General features: G+C 45.4%; 1 protein-coding gene across 2 annotated transcripts in view; it reads left to right on the top strand.

Moving 5' to 3' along the window:
- Positions 1-21464, top strand: part of Prag1 (PEAK1 related, kinase-activating pseudokinase 1) — a 54951-nt gene that overhangs the window by 2770 nt on the left and 30717 nt on the right. Inside the window, exons 2-3 of one of the 2 annotated variants that reach the window (XM_004633281.2) lie at positions 1867-2271; positions 4077-5875. In XM_004633281.2, the coding sequence (XP_004633338.1) occupies positions 1954-2271; positions 4077-5875 (2117 nt within the window). In that variant the 5' untranslated portion in view covers positions 1867-1953. Of the gene's footprint in view, positions 1-1866; positions 2272-4073; positions 5876-21464 lie in introns of both variants that reach the window. The other variant, XM_023717653.1, reaches the window with a different exon arrangement.

Below are 21464 nucleotides of genomic sequence, written 5' to 3'. Positions count from 1 at the left end.
GGGGGGGTGCTAAGAATACAGTTCAGCGGCAAGGTCCTGGGTTCAATTCCGAGGACCACAGAAATAGCTAAATACAAAACAAAGAGCTGGCAGGAAGTTGAGGAACCTACACAAAGATGATTTCTAAGCTCTCTTCTTCCAACATCCTACTGAGGGGGCCTCTGCCTACATAGAGCTGGGCCTGATGTCTTTTCTGTGGCTGGGATGATCTAGTCAACCATCAGCCATCAGTTTCTAAAGAAGGACTTGCTCCGCAGCCTTGAAGACCAAAATACTTCTTCACTTTACCTGCTCCTGCTGAAACTTAGCAGCAAGCATGCAGCTCTCTGTGTCCTGAGAATGCCAGAAGGAAACAACCCTGGCTTCTGCTCCTCTGGCTTTTTCCTCCTTGTGGAAGCCAGTGACCTCTTCTGGAGAACTTCCTTCCAGGAGATGCAGGCAGGAATCCTGCTGGCTGTGTGTACTGGGTGAGAAGAATCTCACCAACAGTCATGAAAGCAAAGGGCCCTCGAGATCCTAAGAGGCACTGCTGAAAGGCAGTCTTTTCCTTTTTTCAGAGTGTTCATTTAAGTCAAAGAAGTCATTGGCTTCATTGTTAGTTTTGGTGGAAAAAGTCGGCCTCAGCACTAGCTGTGCAAGCAGCACTTTGAGTGTGGGAGATAAGAAAGGGAACCCGTCCCACAAAGGCCTTGGACTCTTGGCCGCTCCTGGCACACTTACCTGGTTAGTCCTGTTGATTGTTGTGAGAACATCAACCTGAAGCACCTTCTCAGGGGAGCAAAGAGCGCAGCCCCTAGGGCAAGCCCTCCCTGGACTGTGAGAATCTGTTCATGTCTATGTCTCGAGGCCCTTTTTTCTGGAACGTGCTCCTGCTGATGGGCAGCAGTTCATTTCACACAGGAAAGGAGTAGAGGTGAGCAGTGGGTGGTTCCCGTCAGGAACCACCAGGCAAGGAGTGGGGTTGCCAACAGTCAGCTCTTCTGTCCAGAGCCAGCAGACTCGGTGTCAACTCAGGGCTTTGCCTCAGTTTCCCTACCTGTGGAAAGGGGCTGGAAGGCACCCCATAGGATGTTACTTGGGTGACTTGTCTAATGTCTGCAGGCCCTGGGTGCCTCATTGTGTGAATGCTCCGGGGACCGCGGTCCACACTGTGCCTTCTACTTTATTCCTGGAAGCAGTGAGCTCTTCCACCAAGCCCACCACTTTCTCCCCAACTATGATTAAGAAAATAACTATTTAATTATCTCTTCTCTTATACTCTGTCCAAGTACTCTGAGACGAGGAGTATGCTGACCCTGGATTGTTTTTCTTCTGTTCTCTCCCCTGGCCCATGGCACCAGATTTCTTATCTCTCCCATCCACCCATTCCCACTCCACCTGCCCAGATGTGTGGGTAACAGTGCCCATTTCAGGGCCCTGGCCTGCTTCTATTCTTATATAGTTCTTCTTCAAAGATTGTGAGCAGCTATTTCTTGTATTACTTTGCACTTTCTATTTATTGGGCCAATCCCCCAGATCCTGCGCTGTGCCCCACATGCCACATTCTCATCGCAGACTCTGATTTTTCCCATAATTGCTCCAACCACTAAGCACTTAGCACTTTGGGGGACTGAGATGTCCTTGGTGCTTTTTATTCCAGTAATAGGACTGTGTTTAGTTTTTACAGGCCTGATAAGGCCATACCAGCCAAGTGTCTCAAGAGCCTTGTGATAAGTTGAGGACCCCAGAATAAACGTAGTGCGATCTTTACATTTTTCTCCTCCTTTTCCCTGTCTCTCCTCCCCCATCAGATAACCAGACTTGTTGTTAATGTACCTGTCTTCTGCAAGGCAGCTCTTTGATCCAACCCGTGTGCTGCCTTTGCAGAAGGCCTCTCTGGGACCCACCCCTGCCTCCCACAAGACTGACCCTGAGAGCCAGGCTCAAGATGAACCAGCGTGCTCGCAGCCCACAATGCTCCAGACCACCCAAGTGAACTGCAAGAGCCCCAAAATGTCCGCGTGCAGTGACTTTGTGGAGCACATCTGGAAGCCCGGGTCCTGCAAGAACTGCTTCTGTCTGCGGAGTGACCATCAGCTGGCAGCTGGCCGTCCCCAGCCCAGAACAGGCAGCCTGCCCCCTCCACCTCGCCTGCCCCCCAAGAGCGTGGAAGATGAAGGTGTGAATGGCTCGCCCTACTGCAAGCCCACAATCGCTGTGAAACCCACCATGATGAGCTCTGAGGCTGCCGACGTGTGGACTGAGGCGGGCCTGGGTGCTGAGGCCTCACAGGTGAGGCCGATTCATCCCTGTGGCATCTTTATAGGGGTTGCTCCTATTCCTGCAGTTAGTGGCTGGCTGGCAGCCAGGGAGGGCTGTTGGAGCAGGAGTCCTGCAGGAGGGCTGCCCACCCGCCTGCCCTTAGACTGCTTTGGCTCTGCTGCTCTTTGGCTGTCCCTACCCTCCTTTTTCTCTGTCTCTCTGGGCTAGTGACTGTTAATCCAATCCCTCAGAATTTTCTCCTGTGATTTTTGAAATTTGCCTAAGACAGAAATGAACCCTTGTTTTAAAAAAAGTCAGCAAATAATTTCAAATATATACACAAGTGGCAAAAAATTGTATAATAAATACCATACACCCGCCACTCCTTCAACGACTCAGTGACCTACTCATTTTGTTTTCTATCTGGTCTCAGGTACATCCTTTCACTATGATTTAAAGCCGACCCTAAACAGTATATCAGTTTAGTACATACCGGTATGTTTCAAAGATAGGGTCTTTGTAAGAAAAAATGTTATCAGAATGCTTGCCAGCTTAGCACAAATTCATTATTATCATTTAGTATCCAACCAGAGTTCATACTTCTAATTTTAAAGCTTGGACTTTACCAGCTTTGATCTAGGATCCCTAATACAGTGACATCCTCAGTGGTTAGGCCTGTCTATGTATACTGCAGGTGACTTTTAGAAAGGTCCAGTTATAGAGAGGGCACATAGACCAGACCTGCCGGAGTCTGCTGCCTCTGGACATGACTCAGAGGCCACATGTCGAAGATATTCTGAGAATCGTTTGCTCCATGTTGACCGTCATGTTGACTGCTCTCCCGCGTCCTAGCTTCCCCTATCAGTGTGGTGGTAGTCCAGGAGGGGTGTGTGAGCCTGTGTGAAAACAATGGTCAGCTTTGAATCAGGGGAGGCTTCATGAAAAGACGCATTCCCTGTGGTTGCCTTGAGCTCCCTGCCCCTTTTAGGGCTGCCGCTCTTCCCCTGACCAGTCACACCCACTCACCAAGGCATCGTTGGATCCATTGGCCTTCACCTACATAGACCAGGGACTCTCCAGACTCAGCATTCTGTGGCGAAGATGACAAATAAGGGCTGTACTTGTAAGCTGCTTCTGAAAGTGGGGACAATAAGGACTTTAGTCGGGCAGAGGGGCAGTGTCCAGAGGTGGCAGTGACCAGTCTGGGTCTCTGTCTCATAGCTCAATTAGTCCAGCCACACAGGAAGACGAGAACTGAGGTCATCATTGGTAACTGGGAGAAAGGGCAGCTCTTCCCCATGCTCTGAAGAGCCCGGAAAGAAAAAAGGAAGCCCTGACCTCACTCAGAAACCTCTTCTCAGCCTCCTGCCCTGGCCCTGCCAGCCACCCTCGGGGCTTTAAAAATCACCATGGCATTCTACAGGAATGCCCTGTAGAAAACAAAGTTAAACAAACCTAAAACTATTTTCTAAGCCTGAAGAACAGTTATTTTATTAGATACTTGTGAAAGAGAGAGCAGTGTTTTATTTTTTAGAGTTTTTCTTTTTTTCCTGCTTCCCAGACTTCAGCCCAAAACATTACAGACCCTGGAAGGCAGGGGTTGAGAGGAGCACAGTTCAGTGTCTGGGAAGACAAATGCCCTGTGGGTGCTGTGGCCCTGATCCCAGGCTCTGGGGAGACCAGCAGGGGGCACATGCAGAGCTCACCCTGGGCTACCACCTCCTGGGCACCGGCCTGCACTGTACAAGACTTAGACAGTGTCACAGCACTTGGTTCTTTTTGTCTTTTCCTTTTTTCACTGACAAAGCCTAATGTAAGTCTTTTAACCTTAGCAGGTCATCTGGAGACGAGCCCATGGAAAGCTCCCCCTCCCAAAGCAGGAAGACGTGCCCATAGTTTACCTGGGCAGCTTCCGTGGCATCCAGAAGCCTGCTGGTCCCTCTGTCTGTAAGGATGGCAGCTCTCACTGTCCGCCTGCCTATGCCATGGTTGGTCTGCACAGCCTGCAGGCCCAGGGGGAAAGGAACATGGCCTTCCACCCTGTGAGCTTTCCAGATGACAAGGCTGCACAGGAAGGGAAGCCCACGTTTCCCTGCCAAGAGCTGCCCTCTGCACAGGAGAGCTTCCGCCAGAAGCTGGCTGCCTTTGCTGGGATGACATCTGGCTGTCACAAAGGCTCTAGGCCCTGCCCTTCTCCCCAGCCCTTGCAGGAGTCCCTGCCCTCAGAAGATGAAAGTGATCAAAGGTGCTCCCCATCTGGGGATAGTGAAGGCGGTGAATACTGCTCCATCCTGGACTGCTGCCCCAGGAGCCCGGTGACCAAGGACACCACACACGCTGAGAGCTCCCAGGGCAGATGTGGTGGGGGCAGCTCCTCCCCGATGTGCTGGGAGCAGGGAACATGTGCTGGGCCCCCAGAGGAGGGGAAGCAGAGTCCGAGCTCTCCCAGGGAGTGCTGTGGCCAGAGCCCCTCAGCAAATGCACCCCACTTGGGGCCCAAGAAGCTGTCCCTCAACTCTGAGGCTGCTAGTTCTTCAGATGGCCTGTCCTGTGGCAGTGGCAGCAGTGGGGCCAGCAGCCCCTTCACCCCCCACCTTGAGAGCGAGTACTGCTCCCTTGTAAAGGAAGCTGTGCTGCCAGGGAAGCAGCAGGACTCTGTGTGCCATGTGGTCACCTCTGATAGGTGTCCAGACTCTCAACCCCCGGCCCACCCTAAGGAGGCCGCACAGCCCGAGCCCATCTATGCAGAGAGCACCAAGAGGAAGAAGGCAGTTCCAGTACCTTCCAGGGCACAGGTCAAGGCTGAGCAGTCAGCTCCTGCTCAGGGCCAGGTTCGAACAGGTGACGCCAGGGCTCAGAAAACGCCCTATGTCTGGAGCCGGGACAGAGAAGGCTCAGATATGGCTCCCCAGGTGTCGGCCACCATCACAGTTATGGCCACCCACCCAGAGGAGGACCACCGGACCATCTACTTGAGCAGCCCAGACTCTGCAGTGGGTGTGCAGTGGCCACGGGGACCCGTGGGCCAGGACTTGGAGGCTGGCAAGGAGGGCACTGCAGTTGGGCAGGGGCCAAGCTCCAAGGAAAGTCATCCTCAGCATAGGTCTGAAAATGCACCCCAGGCGAGGCCTGCCATTCCCCCCAAGCTGTCCAAGAGCAGCCCTTGTGGGTCGCCAGCATCACCATCCACTTCTGCAATGGCTGATCCCAGCGAGGGGAGCTCAGACAGCAAGGGACCCCAGTCTTCATCCAGAGCTTTGGCTGACCCCCTTTCTTCTCACCGGAACAGTGACCTTGCCAGATGCCCTCCTCCTGCTGCCTCTACCTCAGCCTTGGACCAGAGGAGGCCCAGGTATCAGACGGGCGCCTGGAGTCGCCAGTGCCGGATCGAGGAAGAGGAGGAGGTGGAGCAGGAATTGTTGAGTCAAAGCTGGGGAAGAGAGATGGATAATTGCTCAGTGGACCATTCTAACTCTTCTACCTGGCACCGACTCCACCCCACTGATAGCTCCTCTGGACAGAACAGCAAAGTTGGGACGGGGATGAGCAAATCAGCCTCTTTTGCTTTTGAGTTCCCCAAGGACAGAAGCAGGATAGAGGTGTTTTCACCTCCTCCCCCACCTCCAAAGTCCAGGTGAGTACCTGGGTCCCAGTGGGAGGGCGTGACCTGACTCTGAAGGAGGAGAACACCTGGCTGCAGGAACAGGGCCTTTTGTGGAAACCTTCGCCTTTGCTGCCTCTGGAAGACTCTCAGGTCTGGGCTGGAGTCCTGTCCTCCAGGAAGCCCAGCCTGCCCAAAGGCTGTTGTGGCTGTCTTAGATTACCCAGACCCCCAGCGTGGTCTGAGCAGGAACTGGTGCTGGTGTTTGTGCTCAGTAAACAACCATTTAAGGGCTCTCTGCTCAGATTGGATATCTGCAAAGACTCTGTAGCCCAGGGCTGGAGATGCAGTTTAATGGCAGAGCCAGCCCTGTGTATGGCCAAGGCCAAAACCAAAACAAAAAAAGGAGAAGGACTATGCTGCCACTTTTGTGTGCTTGTGCTCCTATTTTTATAACCCAGTACTCCTGTGGGCTTTTTGAAGGACACTTTGAAACTTTTGTTTAAACATACAAATGAGACCTAAAAGAGGTTAGGGAGATTTGGGGAGGCAAAACTGACAAAGCCTAGTGTATGCTTAATAAACCTGATCACAATGCTGACTGGGCCCTGGGGCTAAAATTAGAAAACAGGAAGCTGCTCAAGGTTGGTAACTCTCAGAGGTGATTTTTTTCTTAAGGACAAAAAAAAAAAGTGTAGTTTCATGTTAGCCTGTTGAAACTCACAGCTTTCTCCACTGCCTCACCACTACCCTGCTAGATTAAAGTGCCTTTCAAAGGCTCCAGAAAAATAAATGCCTTTCTTAAGCTATTGAGCTGTGCATAGAATTTAAATTCTGGAAAAAAGCCTGGTGAAAATAAAACTGATTTTTATCAGGCAAAGGAGAAACCTGCTTTTTTTAATGACAGCTTTCTGAACAGACTTTCTGTAGTGCTGTCATGGCTAGTGCTGTGCCTAGTGGATGTGGCCCTAGGTTGGTGTCAGAACAAGGGAAGTGACCAGCTGGGACACTTGACTTTGAACATCAAGGAGGCTCAGGCTGTGATGTGATCTAGCGTGCTTGTTCCCCTCGCTGGGCCTTTGTTCTGGTGTTGCGCTGGCTGCCCACCATGCGGACAGCTTCCGGACCCTCAGATGTTCCAAGACCCTCTTTGGTTCTTTGACTCCAATCTGAACTCAGCGAATGAATGAGTGATTCAGCAGCTCCTTTTTATATGGTAGTTACTGTGGGCCAGGCATGCCTTTAAGGATGTTAGACATAACGACTCACTGAATTTTCAGAACAACCCTGGCAGGGAAAAATTAACAGCTCCAATCCACAGATGACAAAAGAGAGATAAAGAACCATAGTACCTTATGTAATTGACAGCTGTCCCTGGCCACCCAGCCCCAAGCATGTGCTCCTGAACAGACAATGCACATCCTCAGGCTTGGTCACGGAGCAGGCGTGAAGCACTGGCATCCTAGCTGTGTGCCTTTGTCTTGCAAGGTTACTGGAAAGCACCAGTTGTGGTGCCAGTCTGCCAAGCTGTTACTCCACCTCTCGGGCTATGTGACCCTGAGCAAGCCATGCACTATCACTGAATCTCCAGGTTGCTCTTCTCTAAAATGGGATGATAATAACACGTGTAACACCCTCTTTCTGAAATGATTTGGACAGCAAAATCCAGTGAGGGCGTTAGTTATGTAGGCAAAAGCCACCCTGCCTTCTTAACTGTGGCATGGACATCTATTCATTATGATATGAATTGGCCCAGCCCTGCCCAGCCCAGTCCCTGGAAACACCACCTGACCCTTGGAGAAGTAACTGAAACTTTCTCAGTAAAGAATTGTGAAACCTGGAAAAAGCCTGGTAGCCATAGCAACGTGACTCAGGACAGGTTCTAATTAGCATCTGGGGTGAAATCAGAGTTTCTAGTCCAGTGTATTATGATAAAATGCTTGGATTCTATATAGCATAAATTAGGCAGGAATGTTAGCAGTCCTGGGTTCCACCTCTTAAAGAACAGAGCAAAAAGACAAAGAAGTTCTTATTTTCAGAGAACTTAAATAAAAAAAAATTCAAGAGATCATTAAAAAGAAAGGGGTAGCTCATACTAGCTTAAATAAGTGAAATTCATTTATTAAGGGAAGCATTTTCATACTGTAAGCACTGCTGACATCTTGAGTCTTCACATCTCCCATGTGGGAAGGTAAAAGGGCAGGTTTGGAACCTTAAGCCAACTTCTGACCTTGGAACCCAGTACTCTGGAGTTGGGTCCTCTCTGGAGAGCATGCCAGGAGCTTCAAAGTCCTCAAATATAGCAGGTCAGGCTGAGGAATAAGCAAATCATTGTGTTAGTGAGAACCCAGACCACGTTTGGTCCAGGATCAATACTATATGTACCCTAGTATGATGGCAGGCTAATGTCCAAGTGAAAAATATTCACATCTTTCGGCAACTTAGGAGGGTAAGCTGATTTCTTCTCATGGCTGCATCTGTAACACGGTCCTATTTCTAAGGACTGGTGGCTTCCTTGTGCATGTTATATGTGCTTGGAACTGTGGAGAGTGGTTGCTTTGTGCAGCACAGTGTTAATGGCTGCCTTCACAGTGTGGAGAGACAGATCCACCTAATTTCTTGGGCCATCATGGAAGAATAGAGTGGTTTCCTGGGTTGCCTGTCTTCCTGTTTTACAAAGCTGACTGGGACTTGACTTTTCTGTGGTTCTCCTATTTGAATGTGGGGCAGTAGCTTTTCTGTTTGGGCTACTACCCTCAGCAAACTGTCGTGTATGTTGTTTTTTTCCAAGCCAAACTGTATTCAGCTTTATTAAAGATACTTTTCATAAACAATCATGGTATTTCAGGCAGCACATGGGCACACAGTCGTTAACAGTATATACAACAACTTTCAAACACCCCTCTTGGATGGACTAGCAAAAATCAGGAAGCCACTATAAAAGTTAATGAAGTCTTCATTTGAGGCTCTGAAGTAGGGAAAGTTTAGAGTGAGGGTTGACATTTCACAGTTAGCAAGCATGTTGTTTAACAACTTTTCATAAGCCGACCCTTACTTTCAGGAAATGAAAATGGCAGAATTATCAATCTGAATATCCACAATCTAGAAAAAAGGGCTGGGATATAGCTCAGTAGCATAAGTGCCTGCCTGGTAAGCAGAAGTTCCTGAGTTTAATACTTGATATTAAAGAAAAAAAGTTCCACAATCTAGAAAAAGAAATCAGTTGCTCTTGTGGGACACCATCTCAATGTGACTGGCAAGTCCAGATTGTCTGACACGCTGATAACATCACTTTTGGGAATCAGATCCTAATAGGCCTCTGGGCTTAAGGAAGTTAAGCCTATGCTGATGGCAGAGGAAAGAAGGCACAAAAAGCTGAAGGTGCTGGAGATGCCAAGTGAAGGGTGTACATTTTTGATAACTGTGTACTTCTAGTGACTGTGCAGTTTGAAATACTATTTTTTATCGTTTTATAAAAATGCAGAATTTTGCATTACTTTTTTTTTTTTTAAAGCTATGTCGTTAGCACATAGATCACTTCATTGTTTTGGGGGAAAGGGGCATATGTCAGTAGTACAATGTCTCCAAAGCTGGAGCAGTGTGGGAAGGTACCTTTCTCTGCTGGTTTTGAGAGACTTCCCTTCCTCTTGGCTCCCAGGAGGAGGGATTCCCTGATGTTGACACATGTGGCCACCTTGGCATAAATGCCTTATGGCACAGGACAGCTCCCAGTTCATTTTATATTGTGTGTGTTCTGTGACATCCTACAGGCTAAAGACTGCTTGCTGGGTTATTGTGCTGATGGGCTGTCTTTGGAGGTGCCTACAGGTGCACCCTCCTCCAGGCAGGTAGGAAGAGTCTGGCCTCTTCCTTACTCAGGCGCCTTTCTCCACCCACAAATTCACATGAGCTTAGAATGGAGAACTTCATCAAATTTCTAGGTCTCCCTGCCCCAGTTTAGCGTGGGGTTAGTCCTGAAGTGAGGATTGACAAACACTATTGGTTAGGAAATGAAAAACTGCAGGCGGTAAGCGTGGACTTTTAGTTTAAACAGCACCTTCAAAGTGTAAAGCAGCCTAATGAGAGCCCCAGAGCCTAGGGGGAAATTAAGACACAAAAGAATTCACTTTTCTTTCTGCCTTTTATTTCTCTGCAGTTGCAAGCCTACTTTGAAAAGACTTATGGCTTTTGAGTGACAAGGTCAGTTGAAGGACAGTGGCCTAGGGCAGGCAAGTGTTTCACAAAGAAAGCTAACCTGAGATGGTGGGCCTGAGCTTGGAGGCAGAGTGAGATTGGAGGCAGAGTGAGCATGGCCTGTGGTTAAGAAGGAAGTCGGCTTTGTGTGGTTTCAGTTTCTAAGCATTCTGGGCCCAGGAGAGACTAATCAAAAGAAAAGTTTCTTCCAAGCAAATGAGAGATGCTTTTGTTTAATGTTCACACTCGGCAATTATAACTCTAAGCCACTCCCCCGTGAAGTCTTCTCTTCCTCTTAGGGCTGCCGAGGAGGAGCGCAGTCCAAGTTTCTTCCCAGGGCTTTCCCTTGTCTCTTGAGTGCCTTCCCCTGTTCTTAGAGACAGGTAGATGCAATGTAACTGGAGCTCTTTTGGGTCACAGGAGCAGCGCTTTTGTCAGAGGAGAACTGACTGTAACTTCGTTGTGTGGTCTCTTCCATAACATCGTTTCTCGGTGTGGGGCTGGTGATGGGAATAGAAAGAGTGAGATGGTCATTTATCACCAGACTCCCTATCTGATTAAAGCTCCCAGGGCTTTCCACTGAAGTGAATTACAGGGGGTGCCGGGCTAGTAGGAAATCCCTGACTCCATGCTTCCTGAGCTTATCTGTGTGGTAGTTTGAAAATCACAGTTTGTATTAGAAAACACTGTATTTAAAGAATCTTCTCTATGTTTAGCCTTGTAGACTAAATTTAAATAAGCAGGCTCGAAGCAGAGTTGGTCAGAGAGAATAAATAGAGGGTAGACACTGGTGGTAGAAATTACCCCTCCTTTCGATAGTTGGGCAAATAGAACCAAGTGTGGAGATCAACAGTGCAAGTTTATGTGGTGCCACATAGCAGAGGCAAATTAATAACTGGCTCATTTCCAGGAGTTTGTGGATAGTATGTGTGTGAAAACACAGGACAAGGGCTGGCCAGATAGCTCAATGGAGTAAAGCGCCTGCTTAGGCAGAGAGCAGTGGCTGGGGTTCGATCCCCAGCATGCTGTGCTGGTTCCGCCCCCAGGACGCACTGAGAGGGAGATTGAGACTGGGCATGGTAGCGCTTGGGAGGCCGATAACAGAATCACTACAAGTCCCATCTTCATAGTGAGACCCTGTACTAAATGGAAAGAAAGAAAGAAAGAAAGAAAGAAAGAAAGAAAGAAAGAAAGAAAGAAAGAAAGAAAGCAAGCAAACACAGGACAGCACCTATCCCATCAAACAGAATTGATTTCTATTTTCCTGTTCTATATTTTTCAAAACTGCTGATTTGACAGCACTATGTATAAAACTTCGAATGTCTTCTACTTTGAATGTATATCCTTGACTAAGCCTGGGATTAGAGATTCTTCATCAGACATCTAACTGTGTGTGTGTGTGTGTGTGTGTGTGTGTGTGTGTGTGTGTGTGTTTTACTTTGCTTTATGCATGCCAGGCAAAGACTCTACCACTGAGTTATGGTTCCAACACTATTTTAGGAGCTCTGTGCAAGATGCTTAGAAACCCAGTTGCTGGGGTTCTAGCCCTTAAGGATTCTAAGGGTTGAGTTGGTATGAGAATCCGTAATCAGCAAGTGTGCAATACGACAACCAAAGCTTTCCCTCTGCCTTGATTGCCTGGTAAGGGATGCGTTCATAGAATCTGGATTCCTACCACATTCTGTGCTCCTTTTAGCAATACAAAAGTAAGCTCAGCGTGCTGCCCAGCCATAGTCACAGTTCTCTATTTGCCAAGATTAGTACAGAATTGTAAATAACAACTTATATTAAAAAAATAAAGGCCAGGTGCTCCTTGATGATAAAGGGTGAGTTCAACCATCTATAATTCCGCGAAGACTAACTTGATGTCTGGTTCATAGTAGACACTCAAGGAATATTTATTACATTGTCAGTAGCAGGTGGAGACCATGCCCCATTTATTTCATTTGCCAGAAAAGCACCTAACTTCATGGTTGGCAAATAACAAGCGCCCAAGAAATACTGGGAAAAAGGAAGCAAGCAGCTTTGAATATGCAGTGTCCATCTGAAATCTGGTTTCCTGGCTGTCCCAGTACTCTGTTCATGTCTTTATTTTGACAGATAACACAGCATGTCTTGTACTGCATTAAGACAGCTTTGCGTTTTCCTGTCTTCAAGTAATTGTAAAGGCCCAGGAGTGCAGGCGCAGATCTCATGCATTCTTCATTGATTTCTCCATGGCAGGCTTTAGCATACAATCAGATACATGGTAGGTATTCACTGTAGAGTTGAAAACTTATTTTTAAAAGGCCATGAAACACTATTGATTAAACAATTCTTGGCTTGGTTTTTCACTGGCTATCCATTATAATTCCATGACTCTCTGTGCTCCATAAGGCATCCTCATCTTGAGTGAAAGAAGCTGAGGTTAATAATTGTTAAATCTTCAAGGTGGGCAAACACCATGTGGAGACAGGGCATCCTTTCGTGGATTAATTACTGCCCAATGATTGCACATTTCACTTTTGCAACTGGATTGTGGGTTGTTTTTTTTTTTTCAAATTGAGCAGGTGTGGGAGCCAGCCCTCTCTTGCCACAAGAATGTTCCTTTCAGGTAATAATCATCTAAAGACTTTTTTTTTTTTCACCAGGGAGTTGCAAGGAATTCTAGGGTGTGGTTTTCTTCTTTGAGAACAGATTTTTTTCATGTTTCTAAAAGGGGGTTGGAAAACACAGCTTGAGCTATCTGATTGAGCCCCTTTCTGTCCATCAAGCAATCAAAAGGGCTTTGTTCCTAGGATGGTCCACTTACTTTGTGTGTGTGTGGAAACTGCCAACTAGTGTGACATATTCTCAGTGCCCATGAGATGTTTTGTTGCTGTTCAGGGTTTGTTTCAGTTGACAGTTGGGTTCCTTCTATCAGAACTGATAGATCAACTATAGAGAGCATGTGGTGTGCCTTTCTGCAGCTATTAAATTTCATGAAAGTCAGCGTCTTCATCTCTTCTTAAATTGCTCATTATTTCTTTCCATTGACTTTTGATCAGATTCCCTAAAAATACTGAGTGTTAAAGATGAGTGTGGTGGTATATGCAGGTGGTCCCCACACTAGGGAGGCTGAGACAAGAAGAGCGTTGTGAGTTCAAGGCGACCTGGACTACATGGTGTGACCTTGTCTCAAAAAAAAAAAGTTGGATGTTAAGCGAATTTATACTATTTCCTTATAACTTTGGAAAATTGTCAGCTTCAATTAATGGTGTCCAGTGCTCTGGAGAGTAAGCCCTGTGTTTCGCAGCAGTTGCTCTTTGTTGTTGACAAGGAGTACTTTCAGGTTGAAGACTGCTTTTAAAATATCCTTCCCATTTTAGTCAGACATTTTGCTTTCCAGTTAACTTTGGTATCTGTCATTGTCAAATAATCCCCTTGACTTTGTGGTGGATTGACTCTTACTCATTTCATACAGAATTATAGATGTGCTGTAAACTTTTGTAAAGTCTGAAGTGTAGGCAAATAATTGGTGGTTATAGCACCCTATGTTTCTGAGCTGTGAGGAGGCCCTTCAGAACCACCCCCGCTCTTTGGGAGTTGCATGACAGAAAAATTAATTGGAATAAAAATACAGTGAATAACTATAAGAATTTTTAAATAAGTGGACACATGAACAGGTGAAATGAGCGTGAAGTTTAGTAAGGAAAGAAGAGTCTGAAATTTTAAAATCCACCAGGAAAGGAGCATCAGCCTTGCCAGTTAACCTAAATGTTCAACATGAATTAATTAAGGCTCCTGTAGGTGGTCAGGTCACAGGGGTGAAAGGCACACCAGTAGATCAGTCCATTCATAGAGGAGTGTGTTGTCAGGATAGCGGGCCCAGCTGGAGCTTCGGCCTTTGCAAAGTGCCTCCGAGGGAATAGCTCATGTGAGCGCTTTCTGACCTGTTTTTCATTCTAGCCCCTCTGAATCGAGGAGCTTTGCTCCACCACAAACTTGTGTGATGTTCCTGCTTTGGAGCCAGTGGATTTCTGAAACTGTTAGCTGAATCGAGTATCTCTTTTTTTTTTTTTTTTTTTTTTTGTGGCCAGCTCAGCATGTGGTGCTGAGGATCAAGGATCGAACTGTGGTCCCTGCGTGCTTTGCCTGAGCTTGCCCAAGCAGGCACTTCAGACTGCTGAGCTATCTTGCCGGACCATGAATATCTCCTCCTTTTTGTGTTTGAGCATCTTGCTCCATAAACTGGAAAGCTGACCAGTACATTTGATATGTGCACATCAAAAGGAACATAAATTTTTTTTCAAAAGCTCTGTGTGGGAAACCACCCTGCAAGAGAGTTTGCCACAAACAACTCTGTCGGTTGTACAGAGGTAGTGGGTCAAACACATATGCTGGCAAGCCACCCTTAAAATCTAAAGTTTATCATCTGAAAGGCAAATTATCTGGTGACCAATACATGTTTACTGTATCAATATAGGAACTCAAGAATTTCCTTGCTTTTAGGGTGGCATTTGTGGTCTGTGTAGCTCAGTGGCTCTAATGTGGGTTTGGTGGAAGGTGTAATAGTCTCTGATTAAGGCCTCAAACTTCATACTGGAATGTCATGATTTGTTATTTCTCAGTGAATGATGGTGGATAATCCATAAATCTTAACCTCTTTGAAACACCGAACTATAGTAAAGAATAGTTTCTATTGAGTTTATGTTTTCATTATTTAACATACGATTTTCTCATACAGGCATAAGCTTACTTTTCAGTCCTTAAATCTTGTTAAGCAATGTATGTTCACTTAGCCTTCCCTCTTGGACTTGTTATATTAATTTTCTCTGTCCAGGATTGGTGGTGAGGTAGTAGGTACAAGAGTCGTGTCTGAATTATTTGAAGGAATAGTTTAAACACAGTAAGTTTAAATCGAGGAAAAAGAACAAAACCATTATTTTCATAACACATCATACCTATGGTTTTTCTATACTTTGCTGCCTGCTGAGTACCTAATGAATCAGCTGGGGATGGGCATGTCTCTAGGAGGTAGTAGAGAAAACCAGGGCCCTGTCAAACTTTCTTGCTAAGCTTTCTCTCTAAATGTCACTGTTCTATCCCTCCAAAACTTGAAATAGGTAGATTTTCTGTCCAGTGTATTGAAAATCCAGATCCTTATCTTGCTGCTTTATTTAATCTCAATATATGTTCACATGTGCTGCAGACATGTAAAGAAAGATCACAAGCACCATGCATGTGGAATAGGCCAGCCCCGTGGAGTTCAGGGCCTAACACTTCCTTTCCTTGACATTTGCTTAATCATTACATATTGGGGATGGGGTATAGATGGAGCCCTTGCCATACATGAGTGGGGAAAGGACAGGTTGTACTTTAGATCATACACAAAAGTGGGCTGCAGGTTGGAATAATGATCCGAATATGAAAAAGTAAAACCATAAAGGTAATTTTAAAATGATTCACAGGTTTTTAAGATCTTAAAAGTATATCCCATAACATGATTAATAGATTTGACTTCATCCAGTTAAAAGATTTCTGTTGAATAGATGATGCCATAGGCAGTTAATAAATGAGTCTAGGATTAACCAAAGTATATTAAAGGCTGAAAGAGATTAATAGAATGTTCAAGGTACTGTTATAAATCAAGTAGAACAACGTAAGGAAACTAATGGCAAAATGGGCAGAGGAACAAGTAGACAGTTAACAAAAGAAAAAACCAAAATGTGTGACAAGAATAAGAACAACTTAACTTTATTTCTAATCAAATCAATAAAAAATTAAAGAACAATAACCTTTTTTCGTTGGGTTTTTTTTTTTTTTTTCTTTTTTTGCAGAACCAGGGATTGAACTCAGGCCCTTGTGCTTGCTAGGGAAGTGCTTATTCCACTGAGCCACCTCCCCGGCCCCTTTTTTTTGTGTTTTAGGGAAGGGTCTACAGGGTGTTCAGAGTCTCACTACTAGATTGGACTCCTAGTGATCTGCCTGTTTACAGCCTCCCAAGAGCTGGGATTACAGGTGGGCGCCACCACACGCAATCTCAGTTGCTGTCTCAGTGGGCCCTGGGGGTGGGACTGGCATGGCAGGCCCAGGATTGAACCCCCAGCTCCTGGCTTTAATCTGCTAAACTATTTGGCCGGCCCCAACAGTAATCCTTATTTTCATCAGATTGATGAAAATCACAGTCAGAGAATACTAATTGTGTGTGTGTGTGTGTATGTGTGTGTGTGTCTATGGTTTGGTACAGGGTCTTACTATGTAGCTTGGACTCATAGTGATCCTCCTGTTTTCAGCCTCCCCAGTGCTGGGATTACAGGTGTGTACCACCATGCCTGGACTTGGTGGCCAGCTCATCGCACTTGGGGTGGGACCAGCACAACATGTGGTGTCAGGGATCGAACCCTGGTCCCTGTGCTTGCCTCAGCAGGTACTTAGTCCACTGAGCTATCTCACTGGCACAGATAATACTAAATTTTGACAAAGACAGAGGAAAACAATTATCCAAGCTGCTGAAGATGGGGGCTGGTGTAATTGTTTTTTGTGGGTGTTTTGGTGGAACCAGGGATTGAACTCAGGCCCTTGCACTTGCCAGGGAAGCACTTATTCCACTGAGCCATCTCCCTGGCCCCTGTAATTGTTTTTGATAACAATACACCATAACCCAGTAAAGTTAAGCATTAGAGCACACTATGCCTGTAGAGTACACACCATAGAGGATACACCCACTGCTGCCCCATTTTCTATTATCACTGGCAGTACACCAGGGTTCCAGGTTCTCCATATCTTCTTCGACACTGATTTTTTGTTCTGACATTTGGATAGTAACTATGTTAAAGGGCATGAGGTGCTATCTCATAGTTTTACTTTGTATTTTCCTAATGATTAGTGATGTGAAGGATGTGGATGTGCTTGCTAACAATTGTGTACCTCTTTGGAGAGATGTCTTTTTAAGTCTTTTGCTCATTTTTAACTGGTTTTTGTTTTTGTTGTTGAATTATATGAATTCCTTATGTGCTGTGGATACTAAATCCCTTGTCAGAGAATTTGTAGATATATTCTCCCATTCCATGGTTGCCTTTTCACTCTGTTGCTTGTACCTATGGATGCACAAAGATTTTAATTTTGATAAGTCCAATGATGTTTCTTTTGTAGATTGTATTCTCTGTATGGTGTCCAACACATTATTACCAAATCCAGTATCATGAAACTTTTCTCTTGTTTTCTTCTAACAGTTTTAGGTCTTACCTTTAGCTCTTTGATCTAGTTTTGATTTTTGTATGAGGAGAGATAAGGGTCCAAATTCATTCCTTTGCATGTGAGTGTCCAGTTCTTAGCAAAATTTGTTTAAATAGTTTTTCATTTCCATATTGAATGATCTTGGTTCCTTTGTAGAAAATCATCTGATCATATAGGAAAGATTTTATTTCTGGGTTCTCTGGCCAGTTTCATTGGTCTGTATGTCTATCTTTATACCAGTTCAATGATGTTAATTACTGTAACTTTTGGATAAAGTTTCAAATATGGAAATATGAGACCACTAACTTTGGTCTTTTTAGGACTGTTTTGGCAATTTGTGATCCCTTGAGATTCCATATAAATTATAACAATGATTTTCCTATTTCTATGTGAAGTACTATTAGATTTTGATACGGATTTCATCAAATCTGTAGATCACTTTGGGGAGCTGTCTTCCACTCTATGCACATGAGATATCTTTCCATTTATTTGTATTTTCTTTAACACTGTACCTTTTTAAAAGATACACCAAAGATATAAACCTAGTATATATCAATATAGTGTGCATACCTAGAAATGAAAAATGGGGCAACAGTTAAAGTAGACATTAGATAAAGGGAAAACCAAGACACAGACTAATGTAAAAATGTATCTTGAGACATCGCTCTGCTCTTGACAATAAGAAGAGAAACTAAATCACGGAGAGAGAGCACTTACTTGAGAGAGGTAACTGTGGTGGTTAAGAAGATGAATGAAAGTGACGAATGTTTGGAATTGCTGCTTTGGGTCAAGTACAGGCGTTGCCTGGGAGCCCGGCGAGTGGATCGTGGCGCCAGCCTGTATGACAGTGCGCTCTTGTAGAAAGGCCTCGGTCACTTTGTGCCGGAGTGAGAAGAGGAGACATTTAGGGTTATCTGGTCTGAGATTTCAGCTAAGACAAAGACAAGGAAATATCTATTTTGAGATACAAGAGTTTTGAAGAACTGTCTTGGTAGTATGAAGGGAACCTGTGATTATGTCTGCTCTTCATTGAGCAGAAGGCCAGACCAACCTTCAGAGTAAGGAAGTAGCTCATCCTAAAAGCTTTGTTCCAAGTAGCCTCCCAACCCAGGAAGGTAAAAATGAAATCTAGTATAAATGCACATGGATTTCCAGAGCCAAATCGTTGGGCTGAGCTGCTGAGTCAGGAAAATGACTTTGCCGTTCATGAAAAGGAGGATTTGTGACTTCTAAAGCAGGGTTACCAGTCCAGAAACAAAGTGGTTCCCATTAGGCACAGGCAATCTTGGTGGCCAGATTCTTACAGGACCAGATGGAGACTAGAACCACATTACGTGCCAGTCTAGTGAGAGCTCACTATTGGTTTGATTTAGTCAATCACTAAAAGGATGTGCTGGGGATAGGAAGAGGCCAGGAGGTGTCGTGGAGGCAGAAAGAATTCTAGAAAGCTGAAGGTATTCAGGGGAGTGCTCATGTATAGAAGAAGACAGGCAAATACAATGAGGGAACTGTTCTTTTCTTGTAGATTTTTCTTAAAATAATAGCAAGCCAACAGAGCCAAGCAACCTGATAGCTACTGATTGTTGGGCTATACTATAAATGACCCAGCTATTAAACACAGAGATTCAAAACGAGATGTGGTTAATGGACAGATCAACTCTTTCTGGTTATTTCAGAGTAGTGTATGTCCTCAAAGCCTCACTGTGATTGCCTTCCAGAGTGAAATCTCCAGTGCGTCTGATTCTGTCTAAGTGACAAAATTAATTAATTGGAGGGTGCCAAAATCATTTCTCTGCTTATTTATCCAACCATCCATCTTTCATCTAATAGTATTTTCTATATACACCATGCTGTTTCTAGCACTTTATAAAAATTAACTCACTAAATGACCCTAACATTGCCCTTAACATTGTGTTATCTTTATATTAAGAATCTAAAACACAGATTAAGTTCTTTTCTCCAAGACACAGAGGCAACCCCAGTGTTCATGCTTTTATTAGCACATCCATGGCTTTCCTAGGTGATTCTGAAATCTGTCTAGGAAACTGCTTCATTGTTATTTTTCCCACAGGCTCCTGTGGGTCCCACCTGACTCTGTCACATGTAAGCAGAGCAGCCAGCAGGAAGTGCACCATGGGGGATGGCATCTCTGGTCTCCCACATGTTCTTCTGTTTCCATCCCTTCTTCCCATCTACCTTACCAGGTGAATAGGTGTCAGCGTCCTCCTTGACTGTCCCAGCTGAGCTTAGAGACACGTAGTTCTTAGGGGATTGTGTTGGAGATGGAAGCGAAGTGCATTGGGCACTGGGTCCAGGATCTGCGCTTCTCAGTGCTCTTATCGGCATCTCAGCTGCTGCAACTCCCTTGGCTGACACCCCTGCCTTAATTGAAGCCTCCTTGCCCAGAGAATCCCAGACAGGTGCCATCTTCACCTGTGTGCCAGGCATCCCAGTCCATCTCTGGAAGAGAACCCAGCCATATGTGCCAGGATCACAAAACAAATTGCCTTACTGATTTTCTGACAGTTACATGGTTAATCTTTTACAAATATTTGAATCATTCAATGCCAAAACATATCTTTATATTTTCAGGGTGAATGTCTGCAAGTGTCTGTTGAACGGCGTAGGCATTTTTTTTTTAATGTGTTTAGTACAGGGTCTTCACTATGTAGATCAGACTAGTGGTGATCCTCCTGTTTTCAGCCTCCCAAGCACTGGGATTACTGGTGCGCGCCACCGCTCCCAGTCTCAATCTCTGTCTCAGGGCGCCCTAGGTGCAGGGCCAACATGGCAGGTGGGGCTAGAACCCTGGTCCCCTTGTCTGCCTGAGCAGGCACTTTAATCACTGAGCTCTCTGGCTGCCCAAGCTTAAGCACTTTGATACATTGTGTGTGTGTGTGTGTGTGTGTGTGTGTGTGTGTAATGGAAATATCAGGAGACTCAGTGCCTCTAGGACACCCACTCAGCAATCCATATGGAAGACTTCTGTGATCAAATGTGTGTACCCCCTACACACACACACACACTCCCAAAAACCAATTCAGCTGCAGATACCAGCATGGGTTGCCTCTAATTCGGTTCTGTTTCGCTGCCTACCTAGAGAGAACATGCATTTTCACATGTTGAGGGCTCAGTCTCGCTTCAGATGCCGACTGCAAACCTTTTGCCGTTTCTCAAGTACTGGCTGTAAATTGGTTCTCACAACTTTCCTTATATTTGTTTAATATGCTCAGAGAGCTCACAGAACTCAAGAAACATCTCCTCCCACTCCCAGTGTTATTGTGAAGGATATTGATGAATGGTGGCTGGAGAGAGCAGTGTGGAAAGCCAAAGTATGTGGGAAGGGTGTGCAGCTTCCGTGCGCTGGCTGGTGCTGCACCCTCTGGGAGCCTCCAGGTCATGTGCTTTGGGTTTGTGGAGGCTTCCTTGTGTGGTTCTCCTTTGGTGACTAATTTATCCTTCCCTGGAGGTTGGGCAGTGGGGCTGAAAGTCTCATCTCCATTCTGCCTGCCCTTTCCTGCTGTCAGCCCCCATTTTAAAGCTGTCTGAGGACTTTCTGGCCTTCAGTCAGTAGTGTACAAAAGACATCACGTTAGAGATGCAAGGATTTCAGGAGCTGTGTGCCAAGGAGATTGTGGTTAAGATCATATACGTATTCACAATATCAGCTTCCCTATTTTTTTTTTAAAGCAATCATGATTTTATTTCCATTTTTAAAATATTTTGTATCCTATTTTTAAATGGTTTCAACTCAAATGTAAAGTTGACTAAAGGGGTGGCAGAGCCAGCAGAATCGCTAGGACATTTGCTGCAGGGAAAGTTAAAAGGCCTGCAGGTTCGGAGAGATAGCTCAGCAGACTAAGCACCAGCTTAGGCAAGCGCAGGGACCAGGATTCCATTCTTAGAACCACAGTCTGTGCCAGCTTCATCCCCAGGCACACTGAGCCAGCTACCAAGACCAAGCTTTGTGGTGCGTGCCTGTAATCCAAGCACTGGGGAGGCTGAAAACAGGAAGATCACTGTGAGTCCAATCTGTGTAGTGAGAACCTGTATCAAATACAATCAAATACATAATAAACAAATAAATAAGAGGATTACATCATGGGGACTACAAAGGTCACCTGACCACAAGTGAAATTTATTTTCTTTCTTTCTTTCTTTCTTTCTTTCTTTCTTTCTTTCTTTCTTTCTTTCTTTCTTTCTTTCTTTCTTTCTTTTTGCGGAACTGGGG

Source organism: Octodon degus, unplaced genomic scaffold, assembly GCF_000260255.1.
Source record: "Octodon degus isolate 3935 unplaced genomic scaffold, OctDeg1.0 scaffold00053, whole genome shotgun sequence".
NCBI classification, from domain to species: Eukaryota; Metazoa; Chordata; class Mammalia; order Rodentia; family Octodontidae; genus Octodon; species Octodon degus.
This window is presented reverse-complemented; position numbering and strand designations above follow the sequence as displayed.